General features: G+C 36.8%; 1 protein-coding gene across 6 annotated transcripts in view; it reads right to left on the reverse strand.

Annotated features, from left to right (window-relative positions):
* Efemp1 (EGF containing fibulin extracellular matrix protein 1) overlaps window positions 1–19,207 on the reverse strand; it is a 58,299-nt gene that overhangs the window by 37,502 nt on the left and 1,590 nt on the right. The window contains exons 1-5 of one of the 6 annotated variants that reach the window (XM_010615877.3): window positions 19,186–19,201; window positions 17,897–17,984; window positions 13,652–13,700; window positions 13,104–13,190; window positions 7,601–7,669 (exon numbers count right to left, since the gene is read on the reverse strand). In XM_010615877.3, coding sequence (XP_010614179.1) covers window positions 7,601–7,669; window positions 13,104–13,190; window positions 13,652–13,700; window positions 17,897–17,977 — 286 coding nt within the window. In that variant the 5' untranslated portion in view covers window positions 17,978–17,984; window positions 19,186–19,201. Of the gene's footprint in view, window positions 1–7,600; window positions 7,670–13,103; window positions 13,491–13,651; window positions 13,701–17,155; window positions 17,228–17,896; window positions 17,985–18,976; window positions 19,084–19,185; window positions 19,202–19,207 lie in introns of those variants that run through there. The other 5 variants (XM_010615871.3, XM_010615873.3, XM_010615876.3 and 2 more) reach the window with 5 other exon arrangements.

Here is a 19,207-nt window from a genome sequence, read left to right on the forward strand (position 1 = left end):
AATGAATTTACTCTTTCTTTTTGAACTGGACATTCACCTTATCCTGTTTTCAGGCATTGGAGCTTGTAGTTTTCAGGCCTTTGAACTCTGAGATTTATACTGGTACTCCCTGCCCCTACTCTCCCCCCCCATTAAATTTATTGGTACATTTTAGGTAAATAATACAGTTATGTTCATCATTGGGATCTTGAATCTTTACATCATGTATCTTGGTGCTTATTTTTTCCCCATTCCCCTGCCCTCCCTTTACCCCCTTCACCCTTCCCTATTTACAGACTTTGTTTCCATTTTTTCCTTTTCTCATAGTTTTTCTTTTTCCTTATTTCCTTTGCCCTACCCTTCCCACTTCCCCTACTCGTTTAGATCTTTTCTTCCTATTTTACATTACCAGTTATACCATTTGAACCTTATTTACACTTTTAGTTTTTCACACCATAGAAACTGTTTGATATTTACATGTGTGTACTCTTTATTTCACTTAAGAGTACGGCCTCAATATGTATCCATTTAGCTTATAAAGCTCTCTGGTTTCTCACTCTTTATGGCTGCCTGCTCTCTTCTTAGGCCCTCAGACTCACTGAATTGCACCCTTGGGTTCCCTGGTCCTCCAGTTTTCTGATGGTCTATCATGACTTCCCCCTGTAACCACATGGGACGATTCTCACAGTGTCTACCTGCTGCACCTCCATTTGCTGTTTTTCTGGAGAACCCTGACTAAAAGAGAAAATTTTGAAAGAGAAAAATTGTTTCTTCTAATGGAAAGTGGTATTATCTTTTATTCTGGTAATAGATGTGACATAACAGTAATGTGTCATCCATCAAAATACTTTAAAAATTTAGGTTATCTTAATTTTCTGCTTGTTCTAAATTTGAACCCATATTGACTATTCTTCTAAGTTAAGATTGTCATGAGGAATAGGTAGGTCCATTGCTTCCAATTAATTTTATCCATTCCTCGGGAATTTTATCTGATTTGTTTTAAGCCCTGGAAAAGTTCCAAACTTCATTCATCTTAAATCAGATAATTCATGAAATCTTCCCTATTGAGGTCTTATTTTTTCATCATTATAAACTATACCCTTGCTACTATAAATCTGATCCTAGAAACTGTATTTTGCTAAGAACAATATACAACTAAAACTGCTTTGTAATAGACTTACTATACTTTGATGCGTACACACACACACACACACACACACACACACACGCTTATTCTTGATTTTACTGTTATTACCAGATTTTTCCCAATCATTCTTTGAAACTATCTATTAGAACCCTGTTGCTATTTGTGGCCAGGTTTTATTTATTTATTTATTTACTTATTTTTGGTACCAGAGATTGAGCTCTGGTCCTTGCACTTGCAAGGCAGCACCACTGAGCTAAATCCTGGCCTGTGTGGCTAGGTTTTAAAATGGTGAGTAAAAAAAAAAAAAAATGGCCAGGGATTTAGCTCAGCAGTTCAGTGGCCTGCCTTGCAAGCACAAGGACCCGAGTTCAATCCCCGGTACCAAAACAACAACAACAACAAAAACAAAAAAAACCCAACCAAACAGACAAACAAATGGTGAGTAAATAGTACAGGCTCTTTTTCTGAGACAGTGATTCTCTGATAGTCTATTTCGAATATTAACAATCTGTGATAGAAAATTATGTATTGAAAATTACTACTCTGGCATACTAACACAGTTCTTTTTTCTTCTCAAATTGAAAAATCAGTGAGTAAACTTTTCAGTTTACTTAAGCTCTAATTTATAGGTTTTTCTATTTAACAATTTTTATTTGAATTATTTGTTCATCAAATAAAATTTTCCTGGATTTTCAGGACTATCATTAGCAGTTCAAATTGTACCACAATTAAATTTCCATCTTGCATTTAGCCTCTTTTTATCATTAGTCCCTCCATCCCCTTGATCACCAAAGAAGGGAGATCATACAATTGAGGTTGAGACCAAAGCCTTCATCTCTACCAGATTTTGTGGAAGGACTATTTTCTCTGGTTTTCTTCCTGGATTAGAATTTGTATGATACATCAGGTCATGAACTGTTTGAACAAAAGGGCCTATTTTTTTTTTTTTTTTTTTTTTTTATTACTGTGAAATTTAATTCATCATGAATGACTGGAATTTTCTGCCTGGCTTGTTGAGTAGTTTGATTCCAAGCTTTCTTTTGACTATATAATTTACCCAAATCTGCAGAATGAAAGAGTTTAGGGATTTAACGTCAGTCCTATATAAGGTATTATTTTCTAAGCTACTCCACAGAATTTCTCTAAGCTGTCAATTTTGCTGAAAATTCATTTGTGTTATATAAAATCAAAGGTGGGTCAGGATAGAATCCAGATAATTCTCTCAGAATGATCAGGAAAGAAATGACTATAATACTGCAAAAGTGTAACATGACAATGCCTTAGCAGTTTCGTCTCATTTTGTTGACCTTTTCTATATATTCTGTTTAACAAAATGCTTTGTTGAGCAGATAGTGTAGTAGCTGTCCAAGGTGCCCTCTTCTTTTGTGAGAGATAAACACATTCATTTAGGAAGCACTTTCCAATATTAATTTTACAGGAACAATGAGAGCAGAACTGCATTCTGAGTTATTTCAGAAGCACCATCAGCTTTTATTAGTTTAATTTTGGTACATGATACTTGTCTACTAAAAGTAACAATACGTGTATATATTTGTGCATATGTATTGTATAGCTATGTACTCGAGTAGTATGTTATGTATACACATGTGTGACTGTAGACAGCTAGAAAAAACTAACTGTAGAGAAGAAAGGGATCATGCAGCCTGCATAGGAAGGTTTCTAAAGTGTCTTTTATCAGTCTCTCTGGAATGTTCATTTCTGTTTTAGAGAGGAGATTTTCTGATATCACAAATTACTCAGGAAAGAACAAGGATAAGAAGAGAAAGTCATTCTATACAGAGCATCTCTTTAGGAAGTAGTAATTTGATTAGAAAAAAGCTCATTGGTGAGCTTTCCAATGTTGAATGGTACCAGATAAATAAACTGCTCACATTGTTTAGAAGAATTATTACAGTTGAACTAATTCTCTAAGAATCCCTTTCAAATCAACAATTCTAAAGATTCAACATCAACTCTGAAAAAGACTTGCACAGTTTTTCTGTTCGGGGTCTTTTTGGGGGAGGCTAGGTCTATACTAAATTTAAGGCTGGCTTTGAATTTGCTTGTGTAGATCAGGCTGGCCTCAAATTTGTGATCTTCCTGCCTTATTCTTCCAGAGGAGGTACAGCTTGTACTGATCTTTAGATTTGCATACTTTGTCTTGCAAAAAACAAAACAGAAAATATTTAGGTATTTAAATTTTCAGTGAATAGCAAACTTTAATAATTTAATGGTATACTTGTGCATATACAAGAGGAGCATTTTGTGGCAAAACATTTCATAAGTGAAATATAATCACTTTTGTCGGGGGTGGTACTGGGATTGAACTCCAGACCTTGCACTTGTGAGCTAGGCACAGTGCCACTGAGCTAAATCCTCAGCCCTATAATTGCTTTTGATAAAATTTATTTCCCAATCCAGGTTTTAGACCTAGTCTCCAGGGACTGCAGTGAGAAGGTGCCCTCAAGTTGTTTCCTATTTTGGATTGTGTTCCATGGCTCCACTCCAAGAGAGCAGGATTAAATTATCTGCAGCACACACAGCTATTGAGAGTACAAACTCCCAGTCCCTAGATCCTTTTAAGATTTAACTCTACACACAAAAGCAGTTCTAACCCATTATGATTCTCACTTTAGTGAGGTTCAAATAAAGTTATAGGCACAGTTTTTACAGCAGTCTCTAGTTCCATTCTGTATTTCACTGCTATTTGATCTGCAGTTCAAGTATAAGCCAATTTTCAGTTCTCAAGGGTCCCTCAGTAAGCCACATTCTTTCTTCTGGGGCCCCTGACACCTATGGCTCTCCTCCTCACTTCTGTATTAATTCAATTCTTCCTAGATCAGAATTGCTCTTTTAAGTTACCCCTATTCAAGCAAGTGACTTCCTTGTATTCTAGAAATAGATTTAAACAGGATAATTTCTGGCCTCTAGTCCAAGGAAATGTTCAAGATAAGATGGATTGTTCTGATCTTTTCTTCCTTTCTCTTATATCAGACCATCAAAAACCTTGAGTTTCTTCAGAGTATCAGAAAGCTTACAGCAATATTTTCTAGTCTTACAGAAAGAAAAATATGCACAATCTCATTTATATATGGAACCTAAGAAAGTTAAACTCGTGGAAGAGTATGAAGTTGGGGAAAATGGGCAGACATTGAAGGGTATATTTCAGTTATTGCGGAAGAATGAGTTTTACAGATCTATTGCACATGCTGGTGACTATAGTTAAAATAATTTAATATATTTAAACATTCTAAAGAGAATGAATTTTAACTTGTTCACACCACAAAAAGATAAGTACTAAGGTGATAGATATATTTTGATTTAATCATTCCATGATATATATATATCTTTCAAAACTCACATTGTACTGTATACATACAAATATATATATATATAAATTTATATATATGCAAATATTATAAATATTATGTCTTTCCCAAATCAAGGGACTTAGGAGAAAAAAAAATCAAACTGTCCTATACCCCAGCTAGAGAAAAACCCTTATGAGAATTGTCACCAGAGTGTTTTAGCAAACATTAACATTTCCCTGACCCAAATGTGTTTTCATTATTCACCACGAGCTTTCTAAGGAGGGATGGATGTACTTGACATAGAGATGCATTCACTGGTTATATGGCTTGCAAAAAATAAAAAGAATTCCAGTGTTTCCAATTATTAGTTTCTTTCAGAATAATACCAGCCTGTTTAGTTATCAATGTTTATCAAGAACCTAACTATCCAGGATATAAGGAACAGATTTTATGGATCCTTCTTTCAAGTGGCTTAAGCTAAAAATGGAAAAAGGTTATCTAAGAGTCCATTGTTAAACAAATGGAATGGTCTCTTTCAATAATTACTTTTGGGCCGCATGGAAAGTGTAACAGTTATAGTTGGAAAATATACACACATGAGGCTCATTTTCAAAGCCACTTTAACTTTAAGCTCTAGATGATGTTTAGTCAGGGCAGAGTTTTAGATGTTTAGCCAGGCAGGGCGAGATGAAGTCACTAGTATTTTGTTAGGGAGAGTTACTGAGCCAGATTTATATGAAGTATGCCTTGCATCACTTGTCTGTTCTGGTTTGGTCTTCTGCTCCCTTCACCTTGTTAGCATTCCTATCTGTAGCACATTATCCTTGGGACATTATTCCAAGACAGAAGGAACTACACAGTGCTTCTCAGTTGCTCTGCTGGGCTATGGGACAGCCATTTCCTCTGGTGTATCCATCTTAATTTCCACATCAGTACCCTGAACTTCTCATCATCCTCTCCCATTCCAGGGAAGAAGCAGACTTTTGTCTGCGGTCATATTTCTGGGGACAAGTTTTCTGTTCACATATATGTTTTAGTAAATTCTGGGGCTACCTGTGTCATATACTTGATTTCTTTATACACTTGGCAATTCCTCATGTACTTCTTGTGACATTCTATGTGTTACTTTATTTTAAACAGTGACATGTTTTATTGTTGATCTCATGGGTTGATTATGACAAGTTCCCTAAGAACCATAACCATTATCTCCTTCTACTTTAAATCCGTCAAAGTGTCTTCCATCCACTTTGACTTTATCAAGCCATAAACTTGAGTGAGTTTTTGAACACTAACTAGTTATATTCTGTTTGCTATTTCACTGAAATATTGCCTAGTTATCTTACTATAGATGTGCAACTATTTGACAGATATTTGAAATTTTAGAATTTGATTAAGTATAAATCTCAAAAATTTTAATTTACTTACAACTCATATAACATGAATCCACTGTCTTTTCTTCCTCTTAATCTGTGGTAATAGGAAATTTATAGCAATAAACTATACTATTGCCAATATCTTGGCATTCAGCCTTCCTTTAATATCATTTCTTCACTTCATCTTTATTAAACATTTATAAATAATTGAGACCTAAATTACAAGCCTGCAAGAGTGTCTAAATTCCTGTTATGATGGTGTTTTTTTTTGTTAATGTTTGAATGCAGTTCTTGATCAGTTTTATTTTTGAGTGTACAATTTGCAGTTACCTCTTGGAAAAAGTAGAATGCTAATGAATTTCAGATGTGGTGTGAATAACTTGTTTGTACATTTGAGCAAAATCAAACACATTTGGGACAAATTTTGTTTATTCTTTGGATTCAAAGAATAATATTGTGCCAGTAATTCAACAAGTGCAAAGACAGTCCTTACAAAAGGGGAATTTGTGGATTTCAGAGAATATAGTTTGAGATTTTTTTCTAGAGAAAATAATAATGAGCCAGTACCAGTGCACATTCCTGGAGTTACCCAAGCTTGCAGTTCTACTTTAATATGTTGCTTTGTGCTTCTATGGGGAGAGAGAAATTAATTCCACAGATTAAGTGTTAACTAGTCTTAACAAGAATCTTTTCATCTTTGATGGGAAGTAAATCTTTGATCAAGTTTAAATTGAACTGAAGACACTAATGTGAATACTCTTCAAATGTCTGATGACTCAGAATCTAAACAGAATGAGATGGTCAGCTGTGCATCTGATACTGGAAGGATTCTCTGCTGCTCTAGTAATGACAAGATGCTTTAGAGGCAAAGTCAGAGTCATCTCCCTTCCATTTTGTGGCTCTACATGAACTGAACCTCCAGTCAGCATTGCTTCATATCACATTTGTGCCATGAGCTTAAGCGGGCGCCTTATAAAGATACAGTTAGTTATCACTGAACAGCAATCGTTATCATAGCTAGGATACAACTTAAGAGTTTGACTTGTTGGTGACTTGAGGCGTTTTATTTCACCTTTGCAGGTCTTACAAAGAGATGCAAGTTTCTCCTGTCTTCTTAATTCCCCTTTTCCTTAAGACTGCACACATTTCCTTGGTTCTGGGACACAATCCTAACAAGGATTCAAGACCGTCTATGTTTAGGGATCACAGTATTGATGACAAGAGAAGCATAAGGAAAATAACACATTGTTCTACTCCATAGAAGAAATAATGTATTTTTTATATTTTCTTATTATTAATATCTTACATATTCTGATCCTGCCTTCTGATTCATATAGTTGGATGTAGCTTCCTGAAATTAAGATTTAATTAGGGCACTGTTTCTCAGACTTGATCAGGCATTGGAATTACGGGATTGTTAGAATGCCAATTGTTAGAATGCCACCCTCAGTTTTTGACTCAGTTTGTCTTGGTTGGGAGCTGAGAATCCTTATTTCCTTTTTTGGTACCGGGGAGTGAACTCAGGTCCTTGTGCTTGCAAGGCAGGCACCAGAACCACTGAGCTAAATCCCTCGCCCCTGAATTTCTGATAAGTTACTAGATGATGTTGATGCTCCTGGTCTAGGGACCACACTTTGGGATCCACTTAATTGGGGAGTTTTATGCACAATCTTTTTCAGCAGAAAAGTGGTCATATTGATCTCTTATGTCCTATAGTAAACAACTTATCACTTAAATTTTATAAAAGAATTTTTTTTTCAGCACAGGGTATTAAATACAGGGACTCATACCTGACAGGCAAGCACTACCACTGAACCGCATCTCCAGCTCTGTTTTGAAGTTTTCAGGATACTTTCTGACTGTATAAATCAGATACATACACATAGTCTTCACAAATGCTTGTTAAAATGTCTCAAAATGTCTAGAAATTCAATGAGTGCAGTATTTTGAAAAGCAAATTAAGAAACAATGCTAGATTTTCCAGAAGAAAATCAATCACATCTAGTTTATTATATATAATCTTATTTTAAAAGTAATTGATTTTTTCTATAAACTCAATTCATATACATTTATGTGACATTCAAGAATTTTCAGGTACCCCAAGGAAATCAACAAGTAAAAACAATGAAGAACTGTAAACTGGCTAAAAGCCCATTTTACTTTTTGCTTGAAGTATTTTTAGGTTAATATCATAATTTACTCAATTATAGTCTTCCTTTTACAAAATATCTTTTACAAAAGATCAAAGTTCTTCACTGGGCTGTGTAATTATATGCAAGAAAAATTAGGCATTTATTTCCTCACAAAACTAACCCTACTAGCCAGAGAACCTACTAATATCAGTCAGGTTAACAAAAGGGCAGTGTTTGAAAGCAGTTTGGTAATGACAATGACAGGTATGTTGAGCCACTTGATCATACTATAATATAAACCTTCTTTTGGATATGAGATCACTTAAGTTCAGAATGAAAGAAATAGACAAAAGATGTCTCTAGCCCTGGGAAGTGAACATATTAGTTCAAGTTTCTCTTTTTTAAAGCAGATGTATACATAATACCTTTTTTCCTTTTCAAAATAGTATTTTAAGTTATCTTTATGTTTATAAAGAAGTATGCAGGAGATAATAGATGGTCCCCAAGGGTATAGAGATTTTTTTTAAAGCCTGAGTATAATCTGTTATTGTTTTAAACTTTATAAGAGGCAAAAAATATTTTTTGTTGCTCCCATATTACAGGTAATAATGATAAAAGTAAAATAAAATCATGGAAAATACAGTGGAAAGCTGAAAATATAAAAACTTTAGCAAATTGAAAAAATTTATAATTGACACATGATACTTAATTTAGCCATGCAGAAATGTAAAAAGATCAGCTAATTATGGTATGGCATATATCTAAATACAGGTGCCAATGTCTGACTATTCTACCTATGCAAAGTCTAAAACAGTAATGGCGAACCTTTTAGAGCTTTTAATGATAACAGATGGCCTGCTGCAGCTCACATATCATAGGTTTGCCACCATTGGTCTAAAACAATAGAGACCTTTTCACAGGTGAACAGCCAAGTGGGATCACAAAAACTGCAAAGGAACTGAGTATTTAACAATGGATGAAGTTTGATTTTAGCTTTTGAAAGTTTAAACAAATTAAAAATATTAGACATTAGACAAACAACATTTTAAACTGAACTAACATCTCTAATATTAGGACTTTCTCACTGTTAGCTGTGAAGTGCATGGAATTTGTTAACAGAGGTATGTTAGAATGATCAACCTTCCTATATGCCGTGGTCTGCAACATTTCCAGCAATATGAGAATTGCAGTTTTAAAACCAGTATGAGTTTGAAACCCTAGGGTTTGCTTTCCCATCTATCAGTGACATCTTAAATCAAACCAGCCAGGAACTGTGCTCTGGACTTGGTTCTGTATCACCTTCACTGGACATTTTGTACTGAGTTTATTTCTTGATGTTACTGTTTTTGTTGTTGTTTTGATTTTGTTTTTTAGCAAGTTACCAGTCACACCTGTAAATCCTGACTGCATTTAGTAATTACCAGTTATACAAAATGCCTTGTGTTTAATTTTTTGAAAGTTCAAGGAAGCAAACAGATGCCTTCCAATTGGGTAATTAATGTATTTTCTCTTTTTGCCAGCTCCCAAATTCCCACATTAGTTTTTCTCTACAAAAATGGGACTCCTAAAAAATTATATCTGATTTAAAAAAATCTTTTATCAACTTGAACTAGTGATTTCTAACTCCGTTTCCTTTCAAGAGGATTATATAGACTACATAGTAACACAGAAAACTAAAGGTGAGCCATCAATGGATTATAATCTCTTAAGTCATCCAACTTCCTTTTGGCATAAATGAGTACCTGTCATGTTTGAGGTAGATAGTATCTCATGGGAATAATCACTTTCTAAAAGTATACATGACTCCAGTTTCCTAACACTGGAATTCATGTAATTCCATATCTGCCAAAGATAACACTAGTCACATGAAACACTCAGTGTGACTGGTTTCCCTACCTTCACCTTCATTTGGCCAAAAAATGACCTGAAAGAAAAAACAGCTGACTATGACTTGATCTTTGGACATTATGCTGTATTTCAAAACCCTTGTTTTTGCACAAAACTGAAAACTCTGAAAAAGCATATGAAAAGGAATAAAATCATCATGTTTTCATTAAACTGTTAGGAAATAGGCAGCTGGTTAAAGAAATATTTATGAAATAGTGTACATTCAAAAATCTAATGCTATTTAAATTAGTAGAAGCTGAATGTGATTGGTATAATACACTCAAAGGCACAGTTGATTTTAAGATTGAAACAATACAGATCTCAACCTTTACAAAAAAATGTTCTCAGGTTTAGGTTATGTAATGATAAACTGTACCTGTTGAAAAATATATGTGGAAAAATAAATAATTTTATACAAATATGACTCATGTGTAGATATTCATTTATTCTAATCCAGCTGACCATGGTAAATGAGTTCGGCTTACTGGGCATAAGTATGCAACATTTAAAAGTGGAGATCTTTATTGAAACAGAAGGCTCCTCAAACTGCATGATGATGTCAGGAATAGAGGTCCTTGGAGCACATTATTGTTTTAAATGGAGGTCCCCACACTTTCACGTTGGTTATAAAACATTATTTTGTGCTGCTGGCCTGGAATAAAAATGTCATACATCTGCAGGCAATTAGAAGAAGCTGGACTGCATGTTTGATTAGCTCAATAATAAACGGGCACAAGTGTGACTCGACTTATGTTAGTCAGATTCCCAAGACAGATTATCCTGTTGTTATCATATGAAATAACCCCCTTTTATCAACAATTAAGCAAATCCACATTTATGGGCACTTTGCAAAATTGTGTGGTGGGAAGAAATCCAATTTAAGCCTTATGTCATCCAAAAAAACTTTTAACCCTGCTTTCAGTGGTACAGACCCCAATCCCAAATTTTGGAAATTGGCTGAATTATACAGAATAGTTTGGGTTGGAAATACTCTGTGTGCACACAATAAACAAGCATATGTTTACATCTTCCATAAATAAGGTATTAATAGCTCTACTTTATAATTCTGAAAAATTCCAAAAGAAGTGAGAATTGTTTTAATATGGAAAGGGAACTTTGTAAAGCAGCCTAAATATTTTCAAGAAAAATTAAATAAGATTTCATTTTCATTATTCATACTATAGTTGCTAGTGTCACCAATGTGTGTTATAAGTCTGAAATGTATTTTATTATAGAACTTCTTCATTCAGTCTTAGGCTTTGTTGTTTAATTCAAAATAAGAATAAATGATGGACTAGTAACTATTTTGGGAAATGGCCTATTCATTTACTTGTTTTTTCCCATCCCAATATTATTAAAATGTACAATAGCTAAAGGGATAAAAATAACTCAGAATGTAAAATCATTATTTAAAAACTTCAGCAAAATTTTTAAATTTCAGAATAAACCAACCAAACTTTCTAATCTAGTTGTGTATTTAAGTAACAATTGAAAGTTGGTATTCTTAGATAAACTTTAGGTATTTTTATCAGTATTCACCCATATATATGACATAATACATATATTATGTCATTTATCTCCTGACATAATCCTTGAATTAAATATCAGAATATCAAGCAGATGCTGAAGCATTCATCATCAATATTGGAATTCTGACTCATGACAGTAACACAAAACAGATGCTCATATGATGCTCCCTCTGAAAAGCGACACCATCATAGCACTGATTACCTCTTGATGTGGGGTTAACTTAAAATTTGCACACAAAATATGAAATAATAAACATGTACTGCAAACATGTATGAAAAATAAAAATGAAGTGAATCAAGGGGTAGGTGGAGGCAGGAAGGAATGAAGGGGAAGGGGAGGATAAAAAGGGTTAAAGTGTGCTCCGTATATATACCAACTTCCCATAAGGAATATAAACATTATGTTCTATATACATGGACTAATAAACTTGAGTAAATATAAAAAATAATGAAAATGAAATAAAGTAAAAGTCAGAGCATGACAGATTTTCTTACTTCACTTCTAAAATGTAGTGTCTCTTATACAGAAGGTAAATAAAGCACTGGGAATATGGGGGACAGTATCCTATGGCACAAAAAGATGCACTGTACCTGATATGACAGGTAGATGTTCCCAGATGTGTTTATTTTTTTGGGGGTGGGGAGCACTCTCTTCCTCACTCACATCCAGTTAGAAGTTCAGAGCTCCTGGGCTTCTTCCCCTGGCCAGTGTGTATGTACCATGCCCTTACACAGTTTACAGGGTCTACCCAGCCAGTCCCTGGCAATGTGAAAGGAGTCTGGGGGCTCTTGTAGTCTCATCTTAGTAACACAATCTCTATACCAGGTGGCTCTGAAATGGTTTGCTAAGAAGAAAAAGGGAAACAAAATCCCTTTGCACAGTCCAGTTAGCTAATATCCTACATGTCTTCAAAGCCCGAGATTCTTATCAATTTGCTAGCATGAGTCTACAGCTGTTTCTAGAATACACAGTGATATGTACTCTTTCTGAAAATAAACAGAAAAGCCCAGGCAGATGGTGCCACAGTGCAAGTGATATAAGCAAAATGTGCTCAAGTGAAAGCCTTAAAAGAGATATAAATATGAGCAGTGAAGACTCCCTTCAAGGTAATGAGAAGCAGGAGCCCCGTTTTTTTTTTTTTTTTTTATTCCTGGATGAGGAAAATAAGCCAGTGGAAAGTTCAGTGAAGAGAGCTAGAGAAATAAAAAGGAGGCATTTATGGAGTAGCTCAACAGCACAATTTCAAACTCCAAATGAGCAGCCTGACTGTTATTTCTGACAGCTGTGACTGTCGTGCCCTCCTGCCTGTGTTTGAAATCCAGCTCTGTACTTAGCACCTGTGTGACTTCTGGTTCTCATAGTGGCTGCATGCTGAAATCACGTGGAGGTATTTAAAAAATACTGGTGCCTGGAATGCAACCCCTGAGGCATTTATTTAATTGTTCTAGGGTGTGGCTTGGCCATTGAGAAGTTTTAAGTGTTCCTAAGTGACTATAAATAGGGACAGCTAAGGTTTGGAAACACTGATGAACTTCCTGAGCCACAGTTTCCTCATCTGTAAAATGATAATGACAGCAACTGCCTTTTTAGATTACTGCAATGATTAAATATGCTAATGTAGATAAAGCACTTATCACAATGTCTCACACAAGGGAAGCCCTTGATAAATGTGAGCAATTATCATTATCCTCACCAAGAGGTGCATTTGTGAGAGAACTCTGTTAGCATAATAAGTCATACTCACCTTGACACAGGTTATGTTCGCTCTGCTCATAGCCTGCTGCACATTGGATCCGATGGGAAGGGTTGGAGGGAATGCGCTGAGGGTCAGCTGGGTTCCGTCGGATGACAAAGTTATTTCGGCCAGTCTGCACTTCAGGGCCTACGACTGCAGCAGCACTAGCCACAAAACCACCCCCAGGCACCACTCCACTGGCTGCCATGCTACTGGCAGAAACACCCCCAGTGGCTGCACCCAAGGATGCTTCAGCTCCTGGTGTTTCTTGCTGAGGTTGTTCATTATTGACAATAATTTGGGCTGTTTTAGGAAGACAGAGGTATCCTCCATAGTGGTTGACACATTTCATTCCACCTTTGCAAGCATCTGGGACAATGTCACATTCATCAATATCTGGTCAGTAATAAAATAAGTTAGCAATTTGCTTAGAGGGAAAACAGGGCATATAAATACATGCACATGCCTGTAGGTATAATACAAATAAGACGAGAAGAGTAACACAAGAGATGAAGACAGAAAGCTATGTTCAGCTGGGGAGACTGAAGCTGGCTCACCTTTGCACTGCTGTCGTACGGGGTCCCACTCATATCCATCAGTGCATTGCTGCAAAGAAAACACCAAAGATGGAGGCAGAGGAAAATCAACAGTTTCTTTAAGAAGTCACTCTAAAACTTCATTCTTATGGCTTTAGTCCTTGAGCTAGAGTCCTAGATATATGATGAGTAGTTTAACATTCTTTGGTATTCTCATTTTTAAGGCAAGTCTGTGAATTAGGTAGTTTCAGGAGTCCCTTTTCCATCATCAGCTGCCTCAACTCTCCTGTTGGATTAGGTATAGTTGCCTATTAGCATCATTTTAGAATTATTTTCTCTGTCTCTTCAGAATATCTTCATTCTCTCTGACTGATCTTTTATATCTGCTCCTTTGGTTTTCCACAATGTAAATTCTACCATTAAAAAAATTCAACCAAGTTTTTCTATAGCATTGAAGTATTCTCCAAGTACTCTCGAGCATCCAAGCCCTTGGCTTTCCTGACCATTTTTTGCTGTCATACCCTTCCTGCCTCCTACCTTTAGTTCCCATAGGTCTTCTCTAGTTCACTCACTGAACAAATCATCTATCAAGCACCTTCTCACATCAGGCATTGTCCCAGGTCCTGAGGATACAAAGATGGTGAATAACTGGCCCCTATCCTCAAGCAGCTCATGAGCTAGAAGATTAGGTGAACAACCTGGGGGAAGATGCCAGTGGTGTGATGGAAGTGTGTGTGTGTGGAAGAGGTGAGGGGCTCTGTCTGGAGCTGTGGGGTGGGGTGTGACAGGAAAGAAGAGAAGGCTCTACAGGGGAGGTGGCAAATGAATTGGGCCTTATACAATAAGCAGGGTTTTTTCCCATGGAGATGAGAGACTTCTAGGAAGGGGGAACATTAGAAGCAAGGGTATGAAACTATTGAAGAGGAAAAGTGCTACAAGAGAAGTGGCCTGGCCAAATCCAGGAAGCCTTTCCTTAGGTTAGGGAGGGACTAGATTCTACTCTGAAGGTCAGTGAATCTGAAGCTTTAGAATATGCCTTAGGATCATCCAGGATGTTTATTAAAATGAACATTCTTAGGCTCACCCTAAGGATCTCATTTTGTAGGTCTGGGTAGGAGGCTTGGAGTCTGAATTCCTAACATATATCACAGGTGATTTCTATATAGAGAGTATATCTGTGGCTACATCTTGAGAAGTGTTGCTAGAACACAGAAACATAAGCTCTGACTTCTCCAATTATTTTCCTTTAATCTCAGCCTACTTGTGTTTACTTTTACACATTCACATTGTTGTGAGCCTTCCTGACTTCACATGGAGGCCAGGCTTTCTCTTTACATTCTGAATACACCACTCTTTGTGTTCTTTCTTTCTGGGTTAAGTTGCTCCTCCATTTATGAGCTCATTGTTGCCTACAGACTTCTGTCTATCTGTATTACCATCTTCAGGTTCTTTCCAGCTCCCAGGTCCTTATTACTTCTTGGACTTCTCTTGATTGTGTTTGCCACAGTCTTAATGTCACTCTCTCTGACTCAGGTGCCTCTTTACTCTTTTTACATCAACTTGAGATCATAACTTCCTTCAAGAACCAGCACAGAGTGCTTTCTTCTCTGATATGCCAGCACCGTTAATTATCTCTTTGCTTTTCTACTTCTTTAGAAATTTTTTATAATATGGATAACAGTATTTGTACTTGTTTAGGAATTTTGTAATTTTTTTCAGCTTTAATTGAGTTTATTGGTACATTTTAGGGATACAGTACAGTTACATTCATTGTTGGGATCTTGTACCTCTACATGACAAGTCTTGATTCTCATTTTTTCCCCTTACCCCTGCCCTCCCTTCACCCCCTCCTCCCCTCCCCATCTACAAACACTTTATTTCCATCATTTCATTATCTCACATTTTTTTCTTTTCCCTTATTACCCTTCCCCTACCCATCCCACCTTCCTTACACCTTTAGCTCCTTTGTTCCCATTTCTAAATGTCAGTAATCTTATTAGGATGTTATGTATTATTGCAGATTATTCACACCAGGGAAACTATTCGAGGAATTTTGTAGTTTTCAACATTGTCTTCCCAGTGTAAATTCCATGAGACAGAAGGCTGAATCTTCTTAGTAAACAAGTAAAGTTTTTAGGTAATGATGAGAGTTGTTTAGGCTAATACTTGTGAAATAGCTAAATGAACCCTATCTTTAATATGGAATGGAAAAATGAGGCTGCCTTGAGGATACAAGCCCATCCTTCTGAAAAGTATTTTTAAAATTAGGCAAAAGTGGCAGTTCATTTGAATAATTTGTATTGTAATGGGAAGATGTACAATCTTTTACAGGCATTTAGTTCTAGTATATTTGATGTGGGTATACGACTAAACAAGTCTAGACTGAATTTAGCTTCACCGCTTCCTGGCTCTGCAGCCTTAAGCGAGATAGACCCTCTCTGATCTGGTTCCATTGTCAGCAGAAGGAAGATGATGCCACTTATCTCACACTTTACTGTGAGGATAAAGGGAGATAGTGTCTCCACAGTGGGGTACTCAAGACCCCAATGGTTACACCTTTTCCTTTAACCATGAATTATTAGTCATACACAATTCGAAAGAGAACAAAAAGGGTATCATATGTCTTTAAAAATCTGTTACAATAATAGTGAATCCTCATTAGTAATTTTTTTTTCATTGAGTTTATTGGTACTTTTTAAGTACACAGTACAGTTACACTCATCATTGGGATCTTGTACTTTTACATGACGGATCTTGATTCTCGTTTTCCCCATTCCCCTGTCCTCCCTTCACCCCTTCCACCCTCTCCTATTTACAAAGCCCTCATTAGTAGTTTTAAAACTTTAGTGCTTAATTCACAGGAACTTTCTCTGCTAAAAATGAATAAAGTTTAGATAGTTAGCAAAAGGAAGAGGGCATAAAATAATCAATTGTAAAAGCAATAAAATGTTTTTCAGAGAAGCAAATAGCATATTTAGTTTTGACTCCCTGAGGAGATGGCAAGTTTGGCCTGAATAATAAAACATTTTCATTTGAAGGGAAATAGCACAAACATTCATTTTCTTGTCTTATTTAACTTCAGCAGAGGAAGCAATTACATTTAATATTAAGTTAACAATATATTTACATTAAATTATTTTACTTAGAGTTGACCTGAATAACAGAAAGGAATATTTGCCAGATGATACTGACATCAAGTGATAACATGGTTTATTATAAGTGATTGACATTAGTTCACTTTCAAGAGTTTTATATTTAAAAAATCTCACATTCTTTTTAAATTTTTAAAAAAATTTTTGGTACTGGGAATAGAACTTGGGTCCTTGCACTTGTGAGGCAGGTGGCAGAACCTCTGAGCTAAATCCCCAGCCCTATCTCACATTCTTTTGAGTAAGACTACTTAATTTAAAAAAAGTTGGGAGCAAGTAGAAAACATGTTTTTCACATTTTGATCCATGACCAATGTCTTTCATGTTACAATACTTACTACAAACTAGAAAACACAAAACAGAGGTGTAAACTCACCATCAGTGAGGTAAGAACTGTCCTGCTCTTTTCTCACCACGTGTATTTTTGGGGAGTGGGAGAAGTCTGGTAATACAGTAAGTATGTTAATAAATATTGATTATACTATGCGGTTAACTAATCAAACACTACTTCAAAATATCAGAGATGCTAGTAAAACATGTAAAAGTGAACTGCATATGCTGTATTTTAGCAAATAATACATCTTGGAAACACATAAACTGCATGTGAAGGGAATTTGTATGAATTATACTAGAAATGAATATATAATCTTTATAGATTCAATAAAGGTGGCTTCCATGAGAGAGTAAGTTACACGAATAAATGGGGTGCTGTGCTTATATGATGTTTAACAATCTTATTTGACTTGAGTGTTAGTCTGCACATATTTATTTCATTTGCATGCACTCCTATGGGAGAATTCAGGCTTCTCATTTCCTTGTACCCATTAATTTATTGAATGTATTGGAAATATACAACTTACTTTTAGTTTTACAGGGTTGCTCTTTTGGCTTTGCACAAATCATTACATTTGGGCTTCTATCTCAGTCAGTGATCTAAATTAACTTTTGTAAGGATGGAGAGCAATTAACAATGAATCTTAAACGGGAACCATACTAAAAACTTTTTACTGCCCTTTGCCAGGTACAACCTGTATCCACCGGCAGGGTTGTATGAAGTCTTTCTTGAGGCATAGAATCCCGCTGAATGCACTTAATGTCAAATTCCATCACCCCTTACCGTGTATGTGATGGTTTCTTCGGTGTCCTGTGACTTGACCAGTGCCAGAGTCAGCATAGTTAGGGAAAGAACTTTCCACATCGTGAATCTCAAAGAAAACATAAGACAAATCTATGTTTATTATCTGCTGAAGGGAAATAACCAAACTTCAGCAGTGAAGTAACAGGCAAGAAAGGGTGGGGAGGCCCAGGCATTTGGATAACCAATTTCAATTGGCTTTCTCATCTCCTCTTCCTCTTTAACCTTTGCCATACCTACCAAAGGAGGCAGGAAAGCCCCAAAGAGGGCTACGGAACTGCATTTCATTTTATTCCATCCATATCACTCACTATGCATTTTATACTGTACCTAACACAACAGGCTCCGGGAAAAGGAGGAGTCAACGGGAAGAAAGAGTATAAACAAATGTAAAGGAGACAGTGTATTTGTGTTTTGGGGTAGAAGTGAGGCAGCAAATCTTTGTTCTCAAGGACGTTAAGAATTTCCCTGCGTGCTCACCTCCAGCTAGTCACGTTAGTTGCAAAGCTCAGCAAAAGTATCTGCAATCTCAATTATATGGCCTTAAACTTTTAAAAAGCAAAAACAAAACTTGGAAAGCAAACTCCTTCCAGTTCTAGTAGAACACTCTATAGAGTTTCCCACACCCCTTGAGGCTGCTCCTCACATCCTCACGCAAAGACTCTAAGTGCATCTCCTCGCTGTTCTCAACGCACAGCTTTGTTTCAAAGCCCCAGGTGGTGTAGAGGAGCCACCCAACGCGTCTTTCCTTTCTCTTCAGGCCTTTGGTCTCAGACAGGCTACCCTCAAGATCGGGCTGTCTCGGGCGGAATCGCGCTCCGCGCAGCAGCCCGGGTACCAGTTTCCGGGTGGCCTGGCTGGTGCCGAGCGTGAGGCAAGGTCCTTTTTCTTAACTGTAAGCTAACAGGCAGCGGTCCGCCAGAGCAGTTTAGCACTCGGCTTCTACTAAAGAGCTTGTGTGGAATCCAGGTGCGGGTTAAATCTCGCACGTCGGTCCCCTGAAACTTTCAAAACCACGTTTACTGGCAAAGCTCTGCGGGTTAGTTGTGGGCGCGCACATACTTGCCGATCCCAACAGATGTCACCCGAGTACTCGCGCAAGCTGACAGATCGCATTCCGAGACCGCACACCTCCACCTCCCTCTCTCCTTGCACAGTCCCGGCAATTCCCGAGTGCTCTGCACCCCTCGGCTTTTCCCACCTCACTCTCTGGCGCGTGGTCCCGCGGGTATCGGGCACGCTCGATGCGACCCCCCGCGTGGGGCTCCTACCTGCGCCGCCGCGCTGCGCTCT

This window comes from Fukomys damarensis, unplaced genomic scaffold (assembly GCF_012274545.1).
Source record: "Fukomys damarensis isolate Sample0158 unplaced genomic scaffold, DMR_v1.0_HiC HiC_scaffold_2, whole genome shotgun sequence".
Classification (NCBI taxonomy): domain Eukaryota; kingdom Metazoa; phylum Chordata; class Mammalia; order Rodentia; family Bathyergidae; genus Fukomys; species Fukomys damarensis.